Source organism: Stegastes partitus, unplaced genomic scaffold, assembly GCF_000690725.1.
Source record: "Stegastes partitus isolate 25-593 unplaced genomic scaffold, Stegastes_partitus-1.0.2 Scaffold2127, whole genome shotgun sequence".
NCBI lineage: Eukaryota > Metazoa > Chordata > Actinopteri > Pomacentridae > Stegastes > Stegastes partitus.
In genome coordinates, this window is record NW_007579858.1 from 49,310 (window position 1) to 68,426 (window position 19,117).

The 19,117-nt window shown below is 40.0% G+C and overlaps 4 protein-coding genes across 7 annotated transcripts; all 4 read left to right on the top strand.

Moving 5' to 3' along the window:
* The first annotated feature begins 506 nt into the window (after window positions 1–506).
* On the top strand, window positions 507–3,139 carry LOC103374046 (zinc finger protein 8-like). Of its 2 annotated transcripts, none has more exons than XM_008304066.1 (3): window positions 507–777; window positions 1,800–1,998; window positions 2,093–3,139. In XM_008304066.1, exons 2-3 carry the CDS (start codon window positions 1,809–1,811, stop codon window positions 2,926–2,928), a joined length of 1,026 nt encoding a protein of 341 aa, XP_008302288.1. In that variant the 5' UTR covers window positions 507–777; window positions 1,800–1,808; the 3' UTR covers window positions 2,929–3,139. The 2 variants fall into 2 exon arrangements, with proteins under 2 accessions (XP_008302288.1, XP_008302289.1); XM_008304067.1 differs by having other exon boundaries at window positions 1,809–1,998.
* A 1,572-nt stretch (window positions 3,140–4,711) lies between these two features.
* On the top strand, window positions 4,712–6,418 carry LOC103374047 (ras-related C3 botulinum toxin substrate 2-like). Its single transcript, XM_008304068.1, has 2 exons — window positions 4,712–4,794; window positions 5,433–6,418. Exon 2 carries the CDS (start codon window positions 5,447–5,449, stop codon window positions 6,017–6,019), a length of 573 nt encoding a protein of 190 aa, XP_008302290.1. The 5' UTR covers window positions 4,712–4,794; window positions 5,433–5,446; the 3' UTR covers window positions 6,020–6,418.
* A 111-nt stretch (window positions 6,419–6,529) lies between these two features.
* On the top strand, window positions 6,530–10,177 carry LOC103374048 (zinc finger protein 260-like). The gene is made up of 3 exons (XM_008304069.1): window positions 6,530–7,749; window positions 8,340–8,530; window positions 8,639–10,177. Exons 2-3 carry the CDS (start codon window positions 8,341–8,343, stop codon window positions 9,553–9,555), a joined length of 1,107 nt encoding a protein of 368 aa, XP_008302291.1. The 5' UTR covers window positions 6,530–7,749; window position 8,340; the 3' UTR covers window positions 9,556–10,177.
* Window positions 10,178–12,855: 2,678 nt separating this feature from the next.
* LOC103374049 (sesquipedalian-1-like) lies at window positions 12,856–18,790 on the top strand. 3 transcript variants are annotated; one of them, XM_008304072.1, is made up of 4 exons: window positions 12,856–12,928; window positions 13,288–13,398; window positions 16,457–16,760; window positions 18,141–18,790. In XM_008304072.1, the coding sequence occupies exons 2-4, from the start codon at window positions 13,318–13,320 to the stop codon at window positions 18,578–18,580; spliced, it is 825 nt and encodes a 274-aa protein (XP_008302294.1). In that variant the 5' UTR covers window positions 12,856–12,928; window positions 13,288–13,317; the 3' UTR covers window positions 18,581–18,790. The 3 variants fall into 3 exon arrangements, with proteins under 3 accessions (XP_008302294.1, XP_008302295.1, XP_008302293.1); XM_008304073.1 differs by lacking the exon at window positions 12,856–12,928 and adding an exon at window positions 12,964–13,169; XM_008304071.1 differs by lacking the exon at window positions 12,856–12,928 and having other exon boundaries at window positions 12,964–13,398.
* Window positions 18,791–19,117: the final 327 nt, after the last annotated feature.

A 19,117-nucleotide genomic window follows, 5' to 3' on the forward strand; every position in this document is an offset into this window, starting at 1 on the left:
GGAAACACCTGGATTTTCTCCATTTTGGACCTCTGGGCAGTGTTGTTTTTGCATGTTTGCATCTAGAATGAGCCATGGTACCAGTAATGGCCGTCATCTTAAAACGACACCACAAGCTGTGTACTTACTTGTAAAATCTAACTAGCAAGTGCTGCTGACTTAACAAAAGGGGTTTCCGTGAAAATCGGAGTTTCGTTGTTTAACTAAATATTAGTTTACAGGTCCCATCATGCTTGTTGTTTTGTTTTTTTCCCCCCATATTTCTGTTGAACCGCAATTCAAAAGCAAAGTCATGATTTTCCTTTTTTTTTTCTTATTACTTTTGTCAATTTCACCTTATTTCAGTGACAGCTGTGTTGTTTTTTTCCTTCTTTAATGGGAGGGTTTGAATACATTTGACTGTACATCCTGTAAAGCCAGCAGAGGATGTTCCGTGTTCCCACCAGCAGGGGGCAGCAGCGCACCGCAGCCTGGACACCACTGACCTGAAACCCAGGAAGAAGACGGTGATTCCTGCTCACAACAACCGCAATTATCGGGATGTTTATTAGTTTAAATTATTATTTTTCTATACTGTGAGGGAAATCTTTACCTAAAGATGCCAAATGGACGCCTGCTTTGGCTTCTCGTGCTCCAGCTGGAGGAATGATGGCTCCTAAACGCGACGAGTTTCTGCATAAATGTGAAGACTGGAAACAATGCGTGACTCCAGTTTGAAGAGCACTGGATAAACTGGGATTAACAAAGACTGCGGCTGTTGCACGGAATCAAATCAAGGTATCCTGTTGCTTCTTTTGTTAATAATTATTATTTCAAATGCAGCCCTCTTGTGCAGTTTGTCTGTGAAATGTATTTGTTGCTGTACTAGACCATTAATATTGTGTGTTGATTGTATTTTTGCATAAATATCCAACAGCCAACACACAGTGAAGTCCTAAATTGTACATATCTATGCCAAGTTTTGATTTATAGTGAATTTTTCTTTGACCAACAGGTTTCTTATGCATGAAATGACATAAACATGACAAAAGACGTGAGATGTTTTTATTTTTTGCTATAATTATGGCCAAAATAAGTCATACACCATGAAATGAGTGCAGATTACTGAAGTAATGCAGCTTCTGTCCCATTCCAAGTGGCTGTGAAGGTTTCTACCGTGTTCAAGAGCGCTGCAATAAAACATTTTTTAGTTCCAATGCCAATACTGCACACCTACGGACAATTTAGAATCACCAATTAACCTCAACATGTTTCTGGACTGTGTGGGAGGAAGCCGGAGAACCCAGAGAGAACCCACACTGCACGGGGAGAACATGCAAACTCCACGCAGAAAGATCCCGGGTGTCCTCACCGGGACGCAAACCAGTGACCTTCTTGCTGCGAGGCACCTTGCATCCGGCCAGGCAACCTTGTCAAAGTAAATGGCATCATGAGAAAAGAGGACGACAGTGAAATTCTAGAGGGAAACTTTTCCTCAGAGAAACTGTTCCTCGGCCAGCATTTGACGTCCCAAAAAGAGTGATATGAAATAAACAGCCAAAGTGGTCAAGAAACAAAACCCAACATTTTGGAGCAGTGGGTATGAATAATTTTGGATACATTTGGGGGGACAAAGCATCCCATCTGTGTGCCATTTCCAGCCAGAATCAACTTATTGGTCCAATAAAAATTCACAATAAATCTAAATTTGGCATGGATGTGAATAATATTAAGTAATAATAAGTCATACGATTGTTAGAAGTAACTGTTTGTTGCTTTTCCACAGGTCGAGTAAATTTGTGTACATTTTATCTTTCCAGTCCGTAAAGATGTCCAAAGTTGAGCGTCTGAATGCGCGAGTGGAAAAGCTGCTGTGTAAAGCAGTGCAGGAGGTTCTGGAGGCTGTGAGAGAAACCGTGTCAGAGTACCAGGAGAAAACTGCCAGAACCCAGAGAGAGAACCAGAGTCTGAGGAGGAGGCTGCAGGAACTCCAGGAGAAGATAAACCTGGAGAGCAATGGTAAGAAGACACACCTTAAGTTTTTATGTCCAAAAATGTTGGAAAAGTTTGCAAAAAAATTATTGTTGTTTGTCATCATCGTGTTGTCCTGCAGGAATGGTGCCGCAAATGTCCCCTGAGTCCAAGCAGGCTGAGGTGGAACCCAAAGCAGAGCTGAGAGATGACTCTGAACTCATCCCTTCTGACAAGGACGCTTCAGTAATTTGTCTCTCAGATGAACTTAAAGACGATGACGCACCCATTACATCATTAGGTTCCCCCCATCTCTCCCCCAAAGGCGTAACAGAACCACATGATAACACCAGAAACCTTAAAACAGGGACTGATAGAGGACTAAGAACACCAGTTTTAGACCACGTAGAACCCACTGTCACACTTCCAGTCTCTGAAAATGACCATAAAATGAAAGTGGAGCCTGCATCAGAAGAAGATGGGCCGCGCATTGTTAACTGTTTTTACAATGATGCACCGACAAGCACGACATCTTTAAACCTAGAACCTCCTCAAGCCAGTTTTGGACTCTACAGCGAGTCGGGGGTCGCCTTCAGTCTCGATCAAAACGACGTAGAAGAGCCAATGTCTCAAAGATACAGCGATAGTGGAGCAGAAAAACAGCAAAACACTCAAACTAGCACAAAAGTGGGATTCTCTGGCTCAACGACATTCCAGAGAAACGTCAGGAAACACTACTGCTGCTCTCTGTGTGGCCGAACCTTCAGGCACGCAGGCGACTATAAGAAACACAGCAGGGTGCACACGGGGGAGAAACCGTACTGCTGCTCGGTGTGCGGGAAACGCTTCAGCCAGTCGGGCTACCTGACGGTGCATCTGCGCTACCACACGGGAGAGAAGCCGTTCGGCTGCAGTCACTGCGGCAAAAGTTTTAGTCACTCGAGCAACATGAAGAAACACCAGCAAACTCATCTGTGAGGCATTTCACAGCGTTATCTTAGAGTTCAGCTGAGTTTAAATACATGAAAAAGTAGATGTGCCTTTTTTTTTTTTAAATCATTGTTGTAGAGCACCTGTCACATTCCTGTTGTTCCTGCCTTACTGGTATTTGTCACATTTTACTGTGGATTGTGAAGTTTCTACTGTGGACCTACAAATCTGAAAATCAAATAAATGCAATTCATGCCAAGCTCTGTATTGCCAGGTTTAATTTTTTTATTTTTGACATTACACTAAATTTGAATCTAAAAACAAACATTTGTTTTGTCGCCTTAAAATGTCACCGAGGCTTTGAGCAGCTTGTGGTCTGCTGGACAAAAGGACAGAGTTTGTCCTCCTGCTATTTTAAACTCGATCAGTCACTGGACAACCGAGCATTACTGCATCGTATGTGTCTGATCATTTTAATAAGCATCTGTGGTGTTTTTGGAGAAGCATCAGACAGCAGTTGTCATGATTGGTGTCAGGAAAACAGCAGGTGGTAGTTTATCGGTGGTTTATTGACAAATCCGATAAGAGAAGCTTACAGGCCGGATGGCAGGTGAGTGGGCAAACAAAAGCAGAGGGTAAAGCAGAACTCGTGGCTCTCGGAAAAAGAGGCAAGAGGGGGGGAAAGGAAAACACAAAGAGGAAGATAAGTGCACTGATCTGGCCGGTGAGGAAAGTGGACAACAGGCTCCTCTTCTCAGTTGTCAGTTTATGCATCTCAGATCCTCCCACCTGAGATACAAGCAAAGGAAAAGAGATGAAGCAACTGATATTTACTAAAATGAGACATCGTCAGTTATGCTTGGCATGTGGCACAACTGCCTCATCCGTCCCTTTTCTGTATCGTACTTGATGGTCTCTGAGACGATCAAAGCAATGTTCATGACAATCTTTATATTTACTTTACTTCCATTAAATTTTCTTCACAATGTGGAATAATATGACAAGAATATAAAGATATTATACAATTTTATTTGTCATTTAAACACACACATGTACCCCACTAATCCAAAAGGAACACTTAGATTTGTCAGTCCTGCTCTTGGTTTGTATATTCCAGCTTTACGCCTCTTCCATGGGTGCTGAAAAGACATCCACACTGGAAGGCCTCCAATCTCCTCAAGACGCATTTTAGGAACTGATGAATCCTTCAACACTAAGACACACATGAGACAAGGTGGCAGAACAGGGGAGGCGGATGTTGAACACAGCTGACTGAGAGACCGATGACCTCTGGCGGGTGGACGAGATGGAAAACAAAACCAAGACTCAGAGCTCAACTCAAGTTCATCCTGTTTTTACAGCTTTTTTAACAGTATGGACAGCGTATAAAAAATCTCTGACTCTTTAACAGTCGTGTACAGAAAATACACTTCCTACAGCTAATGCCAAATTAGCAGAGAGTTGAGCCAACGTTAAAAGTGTGTCTCTTGTGTGTCTGTACAGGACAACTGACTGCTGAACTGGATTATATCAGCTCTTATGTTTGCCTTCTTGTACGTATTGAGCAATTTCCTTCCTGAGATTTACTGTAGATTTAGTTTAAATAATCTGAGCTTTAAACAGTTAACTGAACCTTATACTCGTCAGATCAACACTGCTGTGCCTTTCTGCTTCATCTTTAAAGGAGGATGACGACACATATTTCCCAACACTTTGCAGGTGTTTCTCAATTCCAGATTTTCAAGCAGCTATTTCATGTTCCCTCCCAACAGGCTGTAACTTGTTTAAGCAAGATACTGGGTTTAAATGACGAAATGTGACTTCCTGCTTCGCACATTCTTTACATTTTTCCTCAGGCAAGTAAGATACAGGATACAAGACATTTAACCACTGAAACTACAACAGATTTGAGAGGTGAGTCTGATTTTTCCATTTATTCTGTTTATTGATATCATGTCTGTTATCATCACAGGTCAAAAGTACACATTTTGAAGATAACGTTGGAGAAAAGTAACGGGTGATATCAATCAATGCTACTCTTGAGACAACAGGAATAATGGTGCTACTTTATTTAATGTCATGAATATGAGCTGGAATGTCAATATAAATGGGGGTTTATTCAAGAAAAAGATCCACATATCATAATTATGAGATGTTTTCTTGTAATTATGACTTACTGTGTCGTAACTGTGAGATTTTTTAAAAATGCAAATGCGACTGAAGAATTGCTTTAAGCCTAACTTTAAATAATTAAGTCAGGATTTCAGTTTAAGCCTGTGATACCAAAAAAACCAAACCCAGGTTCACTGCTACAGTAAATGGACACTACAAAATAAATCAGTTACCTTTATTTATTTATAGCACACATTTACAACAACAGAAGCTGATTCAAATGTAACCATACAAATCACTAAAAAAAGTTTTTAAAAAAGTACAAATTAGCATCGATATAATCAATATTCTATAACATCTTGTGATGTCAGGACAGGTGTTAAAGCATTTAATAGAAAGGAAAGAACAAAACCCATTGAAATATTGTGGTTGTGTTTCAGAATTCCTTGTCATAATGCAGAGTGTCAAGTGTGTGATTGTTGGAGACAATGGAGTAGGAAAGTCCTACCTACTCCACACCTACATCAACAAATCCTTTCCAGGAGTCTACACTCCATGTTTCTATGATACACACAGCACACAGGTCAGTGTCGGCAGCCAGCAGGTCTGCCTCACTATTGCAGACACCGCTGGCAGGGAGGACTACCTTCGCTTTCGCCAGCTCTCCTACAACCACGTGGATACCATCGTCATCTGCTTCTCCATTGCCAACCCGACATCCTACGAGAATGTGAAGCAAAAATGGTACCCAGAAGTCAAACACAACTGCCCTGATGTGCCTTTGCTCCTTGTGGGAACCAAGAGTGACCTGCGAGATAATCAGGAGGTCCTGGAGACACTGAAGCAGCAGCATCAGAGCACGGTCACCCTGCAGGAGGGAACTGAAATGGCAAATCAAATCAAGGCTGTTAAATATCTTGAGTGTGCTTCAATCAACCAGGAGGGACTGGATGAGGTGTTTGATGAGGCCGTGCTTGCCTTCCTCAGCCATTCACGAATCACCAAGAAACCATGTGTTCTCTTGTAGGTTGGATTGCAGACAATGGTTGGACGGTGGTTTCTATGCATACATACTTCATGTGTTTATGTAAGCCACCAGACTGTTGTAATGCCTTGTATGCACTTGTGCACGTGAATACCACAAAATTATCCAACTTGACTTGACAAACTGTTAGTTACATTAGCTGGATCATCAAATAACTAATTGTTTATTTATGATTTCCCCAATGACTGAAACCTTTCTACCTGTGATGATAATGAGACTACTACTTTATCAACAGTACAATTAAGACGTCCTGATAACTGTGATGTTGCTCAGAACTCAATCTGAAGAACAAATAATTAAACTGCAGCTATAAACTGTGACTCTGTGTGACAGCTCACCTGTCTGTTAAGAACAAAAGTGTACAGTGTGTCGGCTGTGGCTCAGGTGGTGGAGCAGGTTGTCCTCCAGTCGCGAGGTTGGCGGTTCGATCCCCCGCCCCTCCACAGTCGAAGTGTCCTTGGGCAAGACACTGAACCCGAAGTTGCTCCCAGTGTCAGGCAGCACCTTACATGGCAGCTCTGTCACAACTGTTGTATGAATATATAAATGGGTGAATGAGAAACACATTGTAAAGTTTACATTTACTTACTGTTAAATCGTGATTGATCCTGTCTCCATGTTGGGGATAGTTTATCACATCATCATAAGTGTTTAATGAAGTTACTGTTGTTCCCTCACTTTGGAGATGCTCATGTGTCTGACGCAGATATTAATAAACTCAGAGGAAAGACTCCTAAAAACCAGTTGGATGCAATAAACTCAACTTCAGCTCTATGAATGTGTTGTGGGGGATTTTTTTATTTTTGGGTTTCGTTAATTGAGCTGTTGTGCATGTATTTTTTTTTATCACAGTAAGCTGTTATTTTTAAAGAACATTTCCATTTGTAATAGATTTTAAATTGTAGAGGAAAGTGAATTAGAATGTTGATTTTGGCATACAAACTGTATCTTTTGCTCTTAGATGTGTTTTGAACCGATATCGGCCCTGAAATCTGTAAAAAATCTTTCCCAAATTGCCTCACACAACTCAAAGTTTGACATTTGTGTGTCTATCCGTTAACGTGACAACATGCAGTTCACATTTGTTGTGTTGAAAGTATTTTTTGAGATGTAACTAGGTTTGGCCTAGTAAGAGGAAGTTGTGACTTTTACTGGGTGCTTGTTAAGACATGTAGCTGGCATCCTGAGATGTTGTCAGGTTATTAGAAAGCAGAGCATGTCTGAATGGAGCTTAAGGAATAACACTGGAGACCTAGACCTTTTTACTGACCCATTGTTATTTTATCTAATTTTTGTTGTTACTTGTTTCTAAATAAAGCATGAAGTCATTTTGATCAGTTTGTTGTTTCACTAAATATGTCACAAGACAATGAAGAGTTAAATCTGATAAAAAACAGTAAACTCGAGCTTTTATTGTGAAATCCGCCACAACGTGGACCTGCTTTAGTTTCTACTTCCGGAGGTCGTGGACTGTGTTGTTACGTTCAGAGTTGTGCGTTGTAATGTTGTTAATATTTTTCTAATAGTTTTGACCCGTTACAGTGCTTAGAAACCCTTAAAACTAAAGCGTTTCCTGACACAGGGACCTCGCGGCCGTTTGTTGGACCTCTGCGACGTTCAAATGGAAAATTACAACGTCCGGAGTTAGCAGCTAATGTAGCTAACGTTAGCTGTGTACGTTGAAGGAAGCTAAGCTCGCGGCTAGCTAGCAGGTACAGCTGCAGCACTTAACCACGCAGAGCGAGGGAACTGACACAGCAGCTCAGTGTGGTCGTGTCACACGTGTTTGGACTGTATTTGTATTTATTGTTAAGTAAACACGATAATATTAACTGTAATTAAACTATATGTCAGAATAATTAATGCACAACCCCACTGCAGTTAGAAAGAAGCCAAAGATGACGTTCTTAAATGTTCTGTTTCAAATCATAAAGGAGTGAAGATATCAGAAAATATTAAATATCAAGAAGCTGGAATCAGAAAATGTCAACTTCTGGGGGCTTAAAAATCACCCAAATCAATTCATGATCAAACTAGTTGGCACTTAATTTAATAGCTGACTACTAATGAATCATTTATTATGGATCTGGTACCAATTAATATGTAACCAGCTAAATTTTATTTGCCCCAAGTTGCTGTTCTGTCTGTTAATCACACAACCATGTCAGCATCAGACATTTTCTATTCATTACTATCTAATAACAGCTGCCTTTATTACTGCTCATTTGTCACAGGGTTACGTATCGTCTCATTCACTCACTCATCCTCACTCTGTTCTTCCCTTTGTGGTTTTTCATTTCAGGATGTCTAAACTTGAGCGTTTGAACGCCCGTGTGGCCAAACTGCTGACTGAGGCGGTGCAGGAGGTTCTGGAGGCGGTGAAGGAGACGGTGTCCGAGTATCAGGCCAAAACTGCCAGAACGCAGAGAGAGAATGAGAGTCTGAAGAGGAGACTGCAGGAGCTTCAGGACAGGATACCCAGAGAAAGCACTCGTGGGTACAAGCGTGATTATCTTGAGGCATTACAGTTAATGTAACGTTTCCGTTCAGGTTGAAGTGATTTATTTGCAATGAGTTTTCCCTCTGGTTCTAATTTCACAGCTGTTCTACCTACAAGTGGGCCGTTACCTGAAGTTAAAGAGGACGCAGAGAATCACGAGCAGGATTTGATCCTCAGTCAGAGACATAAAGCAGATGTCATGGAGCAAAATGTGATCAAAATACACAAAGTTGATGTGAAGCGGGAGTCCAAAGAACCGGAGAGCCATGGTGATGCTCAGTCACAAGCTGAATTGGCACAGACATCAACAGAACATTGCAAACAACCATTGGAGGTGACGCATGTTATCGAGGATGCAGCGTCTGCCCACACATCACACAGTGCAAACAGGGATCCAGGTTCAGTTGCATCTAGTAATGTGTGCAGCTCTTACTCCAGCAGCAGCCTGTTTGGAGTAAACCTGGCTGCCATCAAGAGAGAATCAGACCCAACAGAGTGCACAACATCCGAGCAACCACCTACTCAAGAACAATACGCCGGATGCGTGGATTTAAGCTGCAACTCTTCTCGTCACGCCTCTGCTGAGACCCAGAGGCCGCAAGTTAGCAGCGGACTTGTCTTCGTCCATTCAAATCACACCTCGCAAAGGAGGCATGGATTTTCAAAAACCAACAGGGCTGCCTTGGATGGGAGACAGATCAGGATGGAGCACCTCAGGAGAGATGACCTCCACCTGTGTGTTGTGTGTGGAAAGACATTCAGCCGGGTCGGGAACTTGAGAATCCACCAGCGTTGTCACACAGGAGAGAAACCGTACGGCTGTGTACAGTGTGGGAGGCGATTCAGTCAGGCAGGAGACCTGAAAAAACACAAGAGGGTCCACACAGGGGAGAAACCGTACTACTGCAACCAGTGTGGGAAGAGCTTCAGTCGAGGGGAGAATCTCAAAAGACATCAGAGGATCCACATCGGAGAGACTTTGAAGATACGGCAAACATGGAGCGAGCACCAATTCTGATTACATCATTAAATCAATAGATTCAGTACAATTGCTTTTGTGGAGAAAAAGCGAGGGGGGATTTTTCATCTGTGCCCTTAGTTTAAGGAATAGTGAGCTACAGAATAAGTGACAAGGCCCTTGTAGCTCATGTGGAATTGTTATGAGGATTTACTTGATGCCAGTTGTGTGATGATTACTAGGGCTGTAGTCAACCAAAGAGAATAATGCCTACAGCTCAACCAATCGACTGGTCACAGGGAAAAACATCTTTTTATCTCTAGATGAACTAAATGCATGCACTGAGTGCACATTATCTGCTTGCCTTATTATCCTAAATCCATTATGAATCAGCATAAACGGCTCGTATTTGCATAATCGTTTTGACCTCATTATTTTAGACCGGAATGATAACAACAGAGTCAGCAAAGAATGGGCTGCACCTCCCCATGTTCAAGTCATTTCTAAAATGGAAATGAATTCTAGCAGAAAAACTATTTAAGAATTTAGCCTGTTGTTTTATATTAACTTGGTCGATTGTATGTTGAGCTGATATACAAGCTGCTGTCAGGAGATACACAGTCGTGACTCGATAATCCGATCCTAAATGTGAAACCTTCTCTTATGTCGGATAGCAAGGCTGTCGGATTGTCAAAACAGAGGTTGAGATACAAGGAGGGCTTGATGCTTGAAGGCTCATTTGTTATTAATGTTTATTGTTTATAGTTGTTATAATAACTAGTGTGTTGTTAGAACACTACGCATCGATTTCTCAACTAGGCTGAAGTGACCCAAATCCTTTTTTTTTTTTCACCTATGCGTCCTGTATCTGGTCTTTTCATGACAGTCTGAACAACACAGATCCAATTAATGATGAATGTCCGAATACTCGGCGCGGTCGGGGGGGCCACTTTACTTCCACTGAGCACGCTCGCTGCGTGTGACGTCGTCGTGTCTTCTTCTGTGCATGCGGGACACTTTTGAGTCGTATGAAGTTCACACAGCAGATCACATACAAGTCGCATTTAACTGGAAATGTGAACGAACTCACAAAAACAGATTCCACAAAAAAATCCAAATTGAGCATTAAGTCCTGCAGTGTGAACGTAGCCAATCTGTGGGATTGTTCAGTCAGATAATACACCGTTCTCCTTATTTGTGACATAAAATGTCATGTTGGAGTCGGTATCCGAGGCTGTCGGTACGTTAAGGCTGTTTTTAATGGGTTTGGTTCCTTTTTCCTAAAAACCTGTCGGATAGCAAGGTTTTCAGATTATCGAGTCACGACTGAACTCTCTTTGGCCGTCCACTTGAACAAAGTGCAGCCGGTGACTTCTGTGACACGATGTCAGTTGGTTTGGAACTAACTCTGAGCAAACGTTCAGTAAATGTTGAATTATTTAAACCCAGCAATCTCAGTCAGGTTGGACCGACTCAAAGCTGTGAAGGCGTGGGGTTGTTTACAGGTGATGAGAATTTGGTCTGATGAGAGAATATGAACCAAACAATCAACCTGGAGACTACAGTCCTAATAATTCTGCTGTTTCTTAAAGATGGAGATGCACTCATACAGAGACAGACTATGAGGATATTAATTGGTGTCTTTGCAGCATTATTTTCTCAATTTGGCCAACTGTGGAATTTAAATGAATAGATAGCTGAATCAGCAAATGAGAAAAACTACTAGGAGGTCATTTCTAATCATCTGGCAGGTAGGACTGAGTGGTTCAGACGATGGCTGGTCGACACGTCGGCATTTGATCTTCACTCGTTTTGTCCTGTTTCTACATTATTGGTCTTTCTAATGTATTTGCTAGTCGAGCTTGAAGAGGAAACTTTTTGAAAATGGCATTTGCTTTACAAATTTGTATTCGGGCGTCTCTGCTAGAATTGATTTTAGTCTCCACAAATTCATGTCTACGACGCAGGCTGAATAGTTTGGGGTGACGCTGTGTGATGTAGAGTTCCTCCTCTCTGATCACACACAGAACGCGCTTTCATGTTAAATAAGTCAAAGGTAACGGACGCTTTTTAAAACCTGAGCAGCATGATTGTCATTGAAATTGCCTGATTGCTTGATTTTCCAGACAGATTAAATACTTGCTTGTTTGTTGAATATATTTATCGTGATTTGAAAACAGAGTTGCTGAAGCAATAAATTAATTTATTATCATCCCAAATGGCTGCGTGAGTGATGTTTCAAGCAAACCGTTCCTCAGCAGGTTGGTTCACTTCATTCAAAGGCTGCTAAATATTATAGTAGATTTATTCAAGTACTGCACTTTGGCACGGTTTTGAAATACTTTACGAGAGTTTTTTAAAATTATATATATATATTACTTCTACTTCAGTACATTTCATAGAAAAATATTGTATCTTCTCCACTACTTTTATCTGATAGCGATGAGGTTGATGATTATTTATGCCTAAAAATGGAACAAGAAGATAAATGAATGTGAAATGCTGAAATGCACTGTGTCCCCACACTGTAAATAATTAATGCTTTTTTTGTAATTTATATAGCAAATTTATAGTAAATGAAAAAGCTGTTTTAGTATGTGGTTATTATATGTACATTAAACACAGTATTAGCTGTTTTCAGTCATTTACTAATTTTATACAACAAGAACACAATAATAACCACCATTAAATGACAGATTATCACTCAAAGAATTGCAATAATAAAAATAAAATACCATAAATATATGAGAATTAGTGTTAGAAATAAAAAAAAAAACTGTTTTGTGATTTAACAATAAAATCCCTTTTGTATAGAAAAAGTAGTCCGGGTACCAATCAGTATTAGAAAACAAAAAAAAGAAAAATATATTAAAAAGTAGAAATTAATGGGGGACTTGACTTACACTTTTGGCTTTAAAAATTAATTAACATGTCAATTAGTATTTTTATTTATTTATTTTTTCCCAAGTGATTAAAAAAGTTCTTATCTGTAATTACACAAAAGGGGGAAATCTGACATTTTGAGCATTTTTAATTAATTTTTTTGTTTTATTTTAATTACACTTTTTTGCAGTGTACTTGCTTTTTTTTTTTTAAACCACAACATTGAAACCTGATGACGTTGCAAAACTCTTATTTTTTTAAACAGGACACTTCTGCAAAGACAGAACCACGTAATTACACATAATTACACAATAATGCAGCAGGAACTGAAGCCACATCATCAGTCTCATTAATAATCATTATTTAGAGCATTACTGTGATCGATCAGTTGGACCGGAGCCACGGAGGTCGGCCCGGTCGGCTTTTGTTTGTTGTGTGTGTTGACGTGGAGCTGCTGCTCTCCACCAGGAAGCAGCGACACACACACACACACACACACACACACACGCCCACCGAGGACGCTGCCAGCAGCCACACACGCCACGAAAAGGTGAGTAAACAAGAACCATGTGGACGAGAGGAACCGCCCGACATCGTCATTTCTCAACTTTTTTTTTTTTTACTCGTGAAACTCGACATTGAGTCATTTTGTTGTTGTTGTTGTCGTAAAGCGGCTCAGACTGACGTTAAGACCGCTGGCGAGTTATTAATGGCGGCAGTTTGGCTCGTTTCCAGCTGAATATGATCAACAGTTACTTCCTGGTTTAAAGTTGGCGCTTTACAAGTGTTCGGTATGTGAAGGTTTCCGATCAGTCCGAGCTTCTTCAGCCTCCAGATCGTATCAACAACACCGTAAATATTAACACAACAACAACAACAACAACGTGGCTGAGGTCTGCTGTGTTCCAGGTTGTGCTTTGAGAACCCTGTGATGTTGAAATGAAGATTGATGAGAAAATTCTCACCTACTTTGAAGCTTGCAGCTCACCTGTGGACAAAGAAGGCTACCTGTACAAGAAGGTAAGAGGCTCCACACGGATCATACCCAACTCTGTTCACCTTTAAGTTCATTTACAGTCAGATGTGTTCATATACTCACATTAAAGAAGGAAAAAAAACACAGCTGTCAGTGGAATAAGGTGAAACTGACAAAAGTAATAATAAATAAAAATTTAATGAAAATCATGACATTGCTTTTGAATTGTGGTTCAACAGAAATATTGAAAAAAAATAAAGTAAGAAATCAAAATACCTGTTGACAGCTATTTTGATTTCACTGCTCATCAGCAAAGTGCTCTAATTTGTCCAGGAGTTTTTTTTAAATTATTTTTTTCAATCACAATTCAAAAGCAACATCTTATTTCACTAAATTATAATTTTGTAATTTTTTATTTATTATTACTTTTTTCAGTTTCTAGTTATTTCTGTGACTATTGTGCATTTTGCCTTTTCTTTACTGGAAGGATATGAATACATTATAGGACGACACTTGTTTTTATCCCTTTCCATATTTAAGGTTCAAGGTTCTAGGAGTCTTTATTGTCCCTGTGGGGTAATTTGCGATGCAGCCAGCAATAAAACAATGAATCCGTGCAACAGTCGCACACAAACAGCAATAAATAAAGAGACTATGATGCATAAATAAAACAGAAAGTAGATCTGCTTGTGCAGCAGAGCAATGGCAGCAGGGACAGAAGAACACTTGTGTCTGTTAGGGTTTGTACCTGCACCCTGATGGAAGCAGCAGGAACTCACAAGCCAAGGGGTGGTTCTGATCCGTAAGGATTGAACGGGCCTTGCTTAAAATTCTGATTTGATAGGGTTAGGGTTAGGGCTGACAGGTCGTTCAGGTCAATCCTTGCAATTTTGCTGCACAGTCTTAGGATACCCTGAAATCTGTATATAAGGTTTATTTTAAAGGTATATTTCAGGAGACTACTGAGAGAAAGAGTTAAAAACCTAATTTCTGTTCCATATTATCTCAAACTGATGGACTTTTTAGGTTTCGTGTTGTTTTATGTTGTGTATTTGTTGCTTTTTTTTTGTACCTGCATCAGGAACAACACACGCAAACTAACTGCTGGCTAACTCTGGTGTGATTACTTGAAGTGTGCGCTGTCCTGCAAAAATAAACAAATAACATTCAATGAATAATTATATTGAATTTTTATCGTTAGAAAAACAGATAAAATTTAGCCAGTTGTGCACCGAAAATTTAAATTGTCGACTCCTGAGTTAATCCAGATGTGGCTTTAAAGGATAAAGATCTAAAGTGACCCGACGCCCAGATGCTGGCGTGTCGGTTAGAGCCATAAACAGGCACCTGAATGTCCTCAATGCCACCATTTGTCGTCTAAGTATTAACTTCAGACAGCATGATGTGACAGGTCGTCTGCCACACGATGATCTGGAAGCTAAAATGTCCACAAGCTTCACAGAGTCCTTCAGGAAGAGAAAGACAACATTCATTAACTTTATGAACTCATCATTGATCTATAACCCCACACTCCATCTGCCCGTTATTATTTACAACATGGTGTGTACTTGGTTGTCTTGTGACGTCCATTCAGTTGTAAAGATACTTGTTTCCCCATATTATAAAGAATACATAGAATGTAGTAAAATGCTTTTTGTTCAGTATAAAAAAAGACATTTCTACAAATATGAAGGCAGAAAATGAACAAATAGGTGCATAAAATGTCACTAAAATTCAACGTTTGATGCTCAAATAATGTCCAGACTTCTGCTTGATGTGTTCCCCTTCATGTAAAAACGAAACCTACGCAGATGTTTCAAACATTGTCTCAGTAATGATCATATAAAAACCTTTCAAAATAATGCTGCAAAGTTCTTTACATGATAAAGACATATCACATTTAAATAAAATCAGATAAATAAAAGTACATCAAATAAAATACTTCGATGCCTGAATTATCTGTAATTGATTACAAAATAAAGCACAATGAAACAAATAAACAATAATCGTGGTAATAATACTTTTAATTTGTGTAGCAACTTTAAAAGCAAGAGATTACAAAATGCTTTGACAGACAACACAAAAGCAGGATATCCAGAAGTCAACATGGAAAGTTTAAAAAAAAAAAGGAGACAATAGATGCAAAAATGTAATATGTCAGCATGAGTTAAGTCACAGTTATTTATACACCACATTTAAAATAGCAGCTATGGAGCCAAAGTGCTGCCCTGTAGAGAAGTAAGACTATTACACATTTACAGTCATTTACGAATGTATTAGTGATTATGTAAATATTACCCAACTAGTTTCTACATCAAGGCTAAGACTATGCAATACTATAGATCAGTGGTTCTCAAGCTAGGGGTCAGGACCCCCATAGGGGTCCCAAGATAATTTCAGAGGGTCGCCAGATCATTGTAAAAGAAATTTAAAATAAATACATTTATCAAATAAATGTGTATTTGGGCTGTCAAAATTAAAGGTGTATACTTCTTCCTACTCCTTTTTCGGACTTGTTAACATTGTGATTTGATTATGTGGTATTATTATTATTTTTTTGCTCTTTTCAAAAAAAAAAAATTGTTTTTATTTTTCCATTAATTTGTTCGAAATAAATTCAGTTCATTCATTCATTCATTCAAAAGAAAATGAATGTAAAGAGATTAATCTGTGGAATTAACACATTCATTTTTAACGTATTAATGGATGAACAACAAAGTTATTACTCATGATATATTAATAATTCTACTTGGGGGGTCATGAAACCAAACTTATGTTATCTTGGGGGTCGTGGCTCAAAAAGTTTGAGAACCACTGCTATAAATGATATAAATTACCCTGATGAACTTAAGTGTTTAGGTCAAGAACCTACATTGATGCATTCTCAAACAAATTATCTGACTTGTTTAAAATTTTAGGTTAAAACCCAACAAATCCAAAGATTCCCAAATGAATATAAAATAAAATCTGCTTCGTTCTTTGCTGCTCTGTTTGACATTTAACCTCCTGCTTCGCTGCTTGTTTCCTCGAAGCCGTTGTGTAACAATTTGAGCACATTTCTAAATGACTCAGTAAACCACAAAGAGCTCAACTGTCGCACAGGGTGAGATAAAGACGTCGTATCAGAAGCGCTGGTTCGTGCTGAAAGGGAACCTCCTCTTCTACAAGGACCGGCACACTGACCGGGACCCGATTGGAGTGATTGTTCTGGAGGGCTGCACCGTCCAGCTGTGCGAGTCCGAGGAGCAGTTCGCCTTCTCGCTGGTGTGGAGCGAGCCGGGCCTGCGGACGTACAAGTTTGCGGCGGAGGACCAGGCCAGTCAGGAGAGCTGGATCAAAGCCCTGCTGTCGGCCAACCACAGCTACCTGTCCCTGCTGGTGATGGACATGGAGAACAAGTACAAAGGTGAGAGATAGAAAGGCAGCGGATTATTTATCTGTGTGGAGGGAAGAGAGCGACCTTTGTTCTGGAGAGCAGCTGTGAGAGGCGTTGCATCAGTGTTCACAGCCTCTAGATACCATGTACACTGTGGTACAGAGCAGAGACACGTTCTCATCTCATAATAACTGTCTGCCAGTTTGAGAAGACGCGTCACATTTTTAGACTTTATCAGAAAGGAGCTAATTAAGCTGTAGCTGTGTGAGGGCACAGCGTGGGGTTTCATGTCTAAAAGTAGTGAATAGTAATTTCCTGCTACCTCAATTTGACATCTTCTCTTGTCTGAGGATTAGTCAAAACACAAAGGCACAATTTCACCATCATGCTCGACAAAGAAAAGCTTCAGATCCTCACATTTGAATAGCTAGACGCCGCATTTAAACCAGAAAAACACATTTTTGCTCATAAAAATCAAAAACAGCTGCTGAATCAGTCAGCTAATGGATTAATGGACCTCTAACTTCTGCTCTAGTTGCAGCACGCTGGAAGGTGTAAGTGTTGTTTTCTTCTGCTGCAGAACAAAATCCAGTTTAGCAACAACACAAGCTCCAGCTTGAGAAAATGCAATCATTTCCTCTCTAGTTTAAAAAGAAGGAACGTCTTTGAGTAGAGATTGGTTTTATTGAGGGGTTATGTATGTGTAATACAGGGCTTTAGACGTCTATTGTTAAACTGTTTACTGTCATAATGAACACATGATTAAGTTATTCATTGGGTTGAACATGTTTAATATGTGACAGTGAGTCTCATTAGAGTCCACGAAGAAATCTGGCCCCCATGTGGGAACTTTGGGAAAAGAATTTAACCTGATTTGTGGTTAAACAGTAGAAACAGTGGTTTTCATCAGGAGTAAAATATCTAAATACTGATATGTTTGAGTTGTTTAATTGTAAGACGGTGCTATACGACCAGGTTGGCTGTAATTGGTCAGCCATTAATTATGGGAATGTTGATTTGATCGGACGTCTTATCACAGTGAGCCAGGCAGTTGGTGCTTTTCATTGCGCCATTGTGTCTTTTTGATTTCTTTTCTCATATTTCTTCTTAGCTTTAACCAGAATAGAACACGTGAGAAATATGATCTGTGTTTCTTCATTCTGAGCTCCTCCAGACGCCTCCTTTCTTCTCTTTAAGATACTTTTACTTGATCAGAAGATCCTCCATGAAGAGGGAACAAATTCTAAGTCACAGGACGAAAGGGGACGCATGGAAATTTATGTAAACATAATAAATAAGCAACTTTTAAAACGTCTGCCAAAACAAATGCACTGTAAGCAGCTTTATTCTCTCTGTTAATGTAACTCCAGCTGTTTGTTTATGTGTATTTTCTTCTTCCTCTCTCCTCAGATGCTTTAGGCGCATCCGCCAGGGAACCACGCAAGACTTTCACCATGCCCAATTTCAGCACAGCGCAAGTAGAATATCCGGCACCCTTTATGAACACACAAGCTGCAACTCTGTCTTCGTATCCATCGCCGGCGGTGGCAGCAGGACCCGGTCTGGGCTCCAGTCCTCTGCTTCAAGCTCCAAATGTTTCACCCAGATCAGCCAGTAAGAAATCCCCCAAACTGTGGCCCAAGAGGAGCGCTAATGTGGTGCCCATTAACGCTCCTGCTCCTGCCCGGTCCATGGGGGAGTGGTCAGCAATGTGTTTCAGCACCAAGGAGGAATTTAGCAAACTGCATGAGGACTTTGGAAAGGAAGTAAAGGAACTGATCGCTGGTTGGTCAAGGAGAGGAAATGATGGTGAAGTTGCTCAAGAAGGAAATTTAATAGATTTTGGATAAAAGAAAAAAGAAAAAAAAAGTGACGTTTACTCAGTTTCTCAGTCTTAATTTAAATAACCATGTTTGCATCACCAAGCTGTTTGTAGATATAAGTTAGAGCAATTATTGTGTAGATATATTTTTTATTCAAGAGCATACTGGTGTTTTGTTTGTTTGTTTTTTTTACTTATTGTGCCATAGATTTATCAATAAATGATCTATGAACTGCTCCACTGCTTGTTGGTCCTCATAAAAGTGACGTCATTTCCTAATGTGACACTTTGCACACAATAGACAGCAGCTGCAGAAGTGACTCCTGTGTGTTTATGTTTGTCTGCTCCAGCTAGTTCATCCGCTATAACTGGAGTAAATATGGCATCAGGATAACTAAAGTCAGGATTTAACCTGATCTTAATAACGCTCAAACACATTTTGCACTCCAATGGTGGCAGAAATGGAAAGCAAAAAGAAATAGGGACATAAAATTAGAAGGTTTTATGTTATATTAAGGCCTCCTTAATATAAAAGTGCAAACAAACAAATCTTTCCTGCTGCACT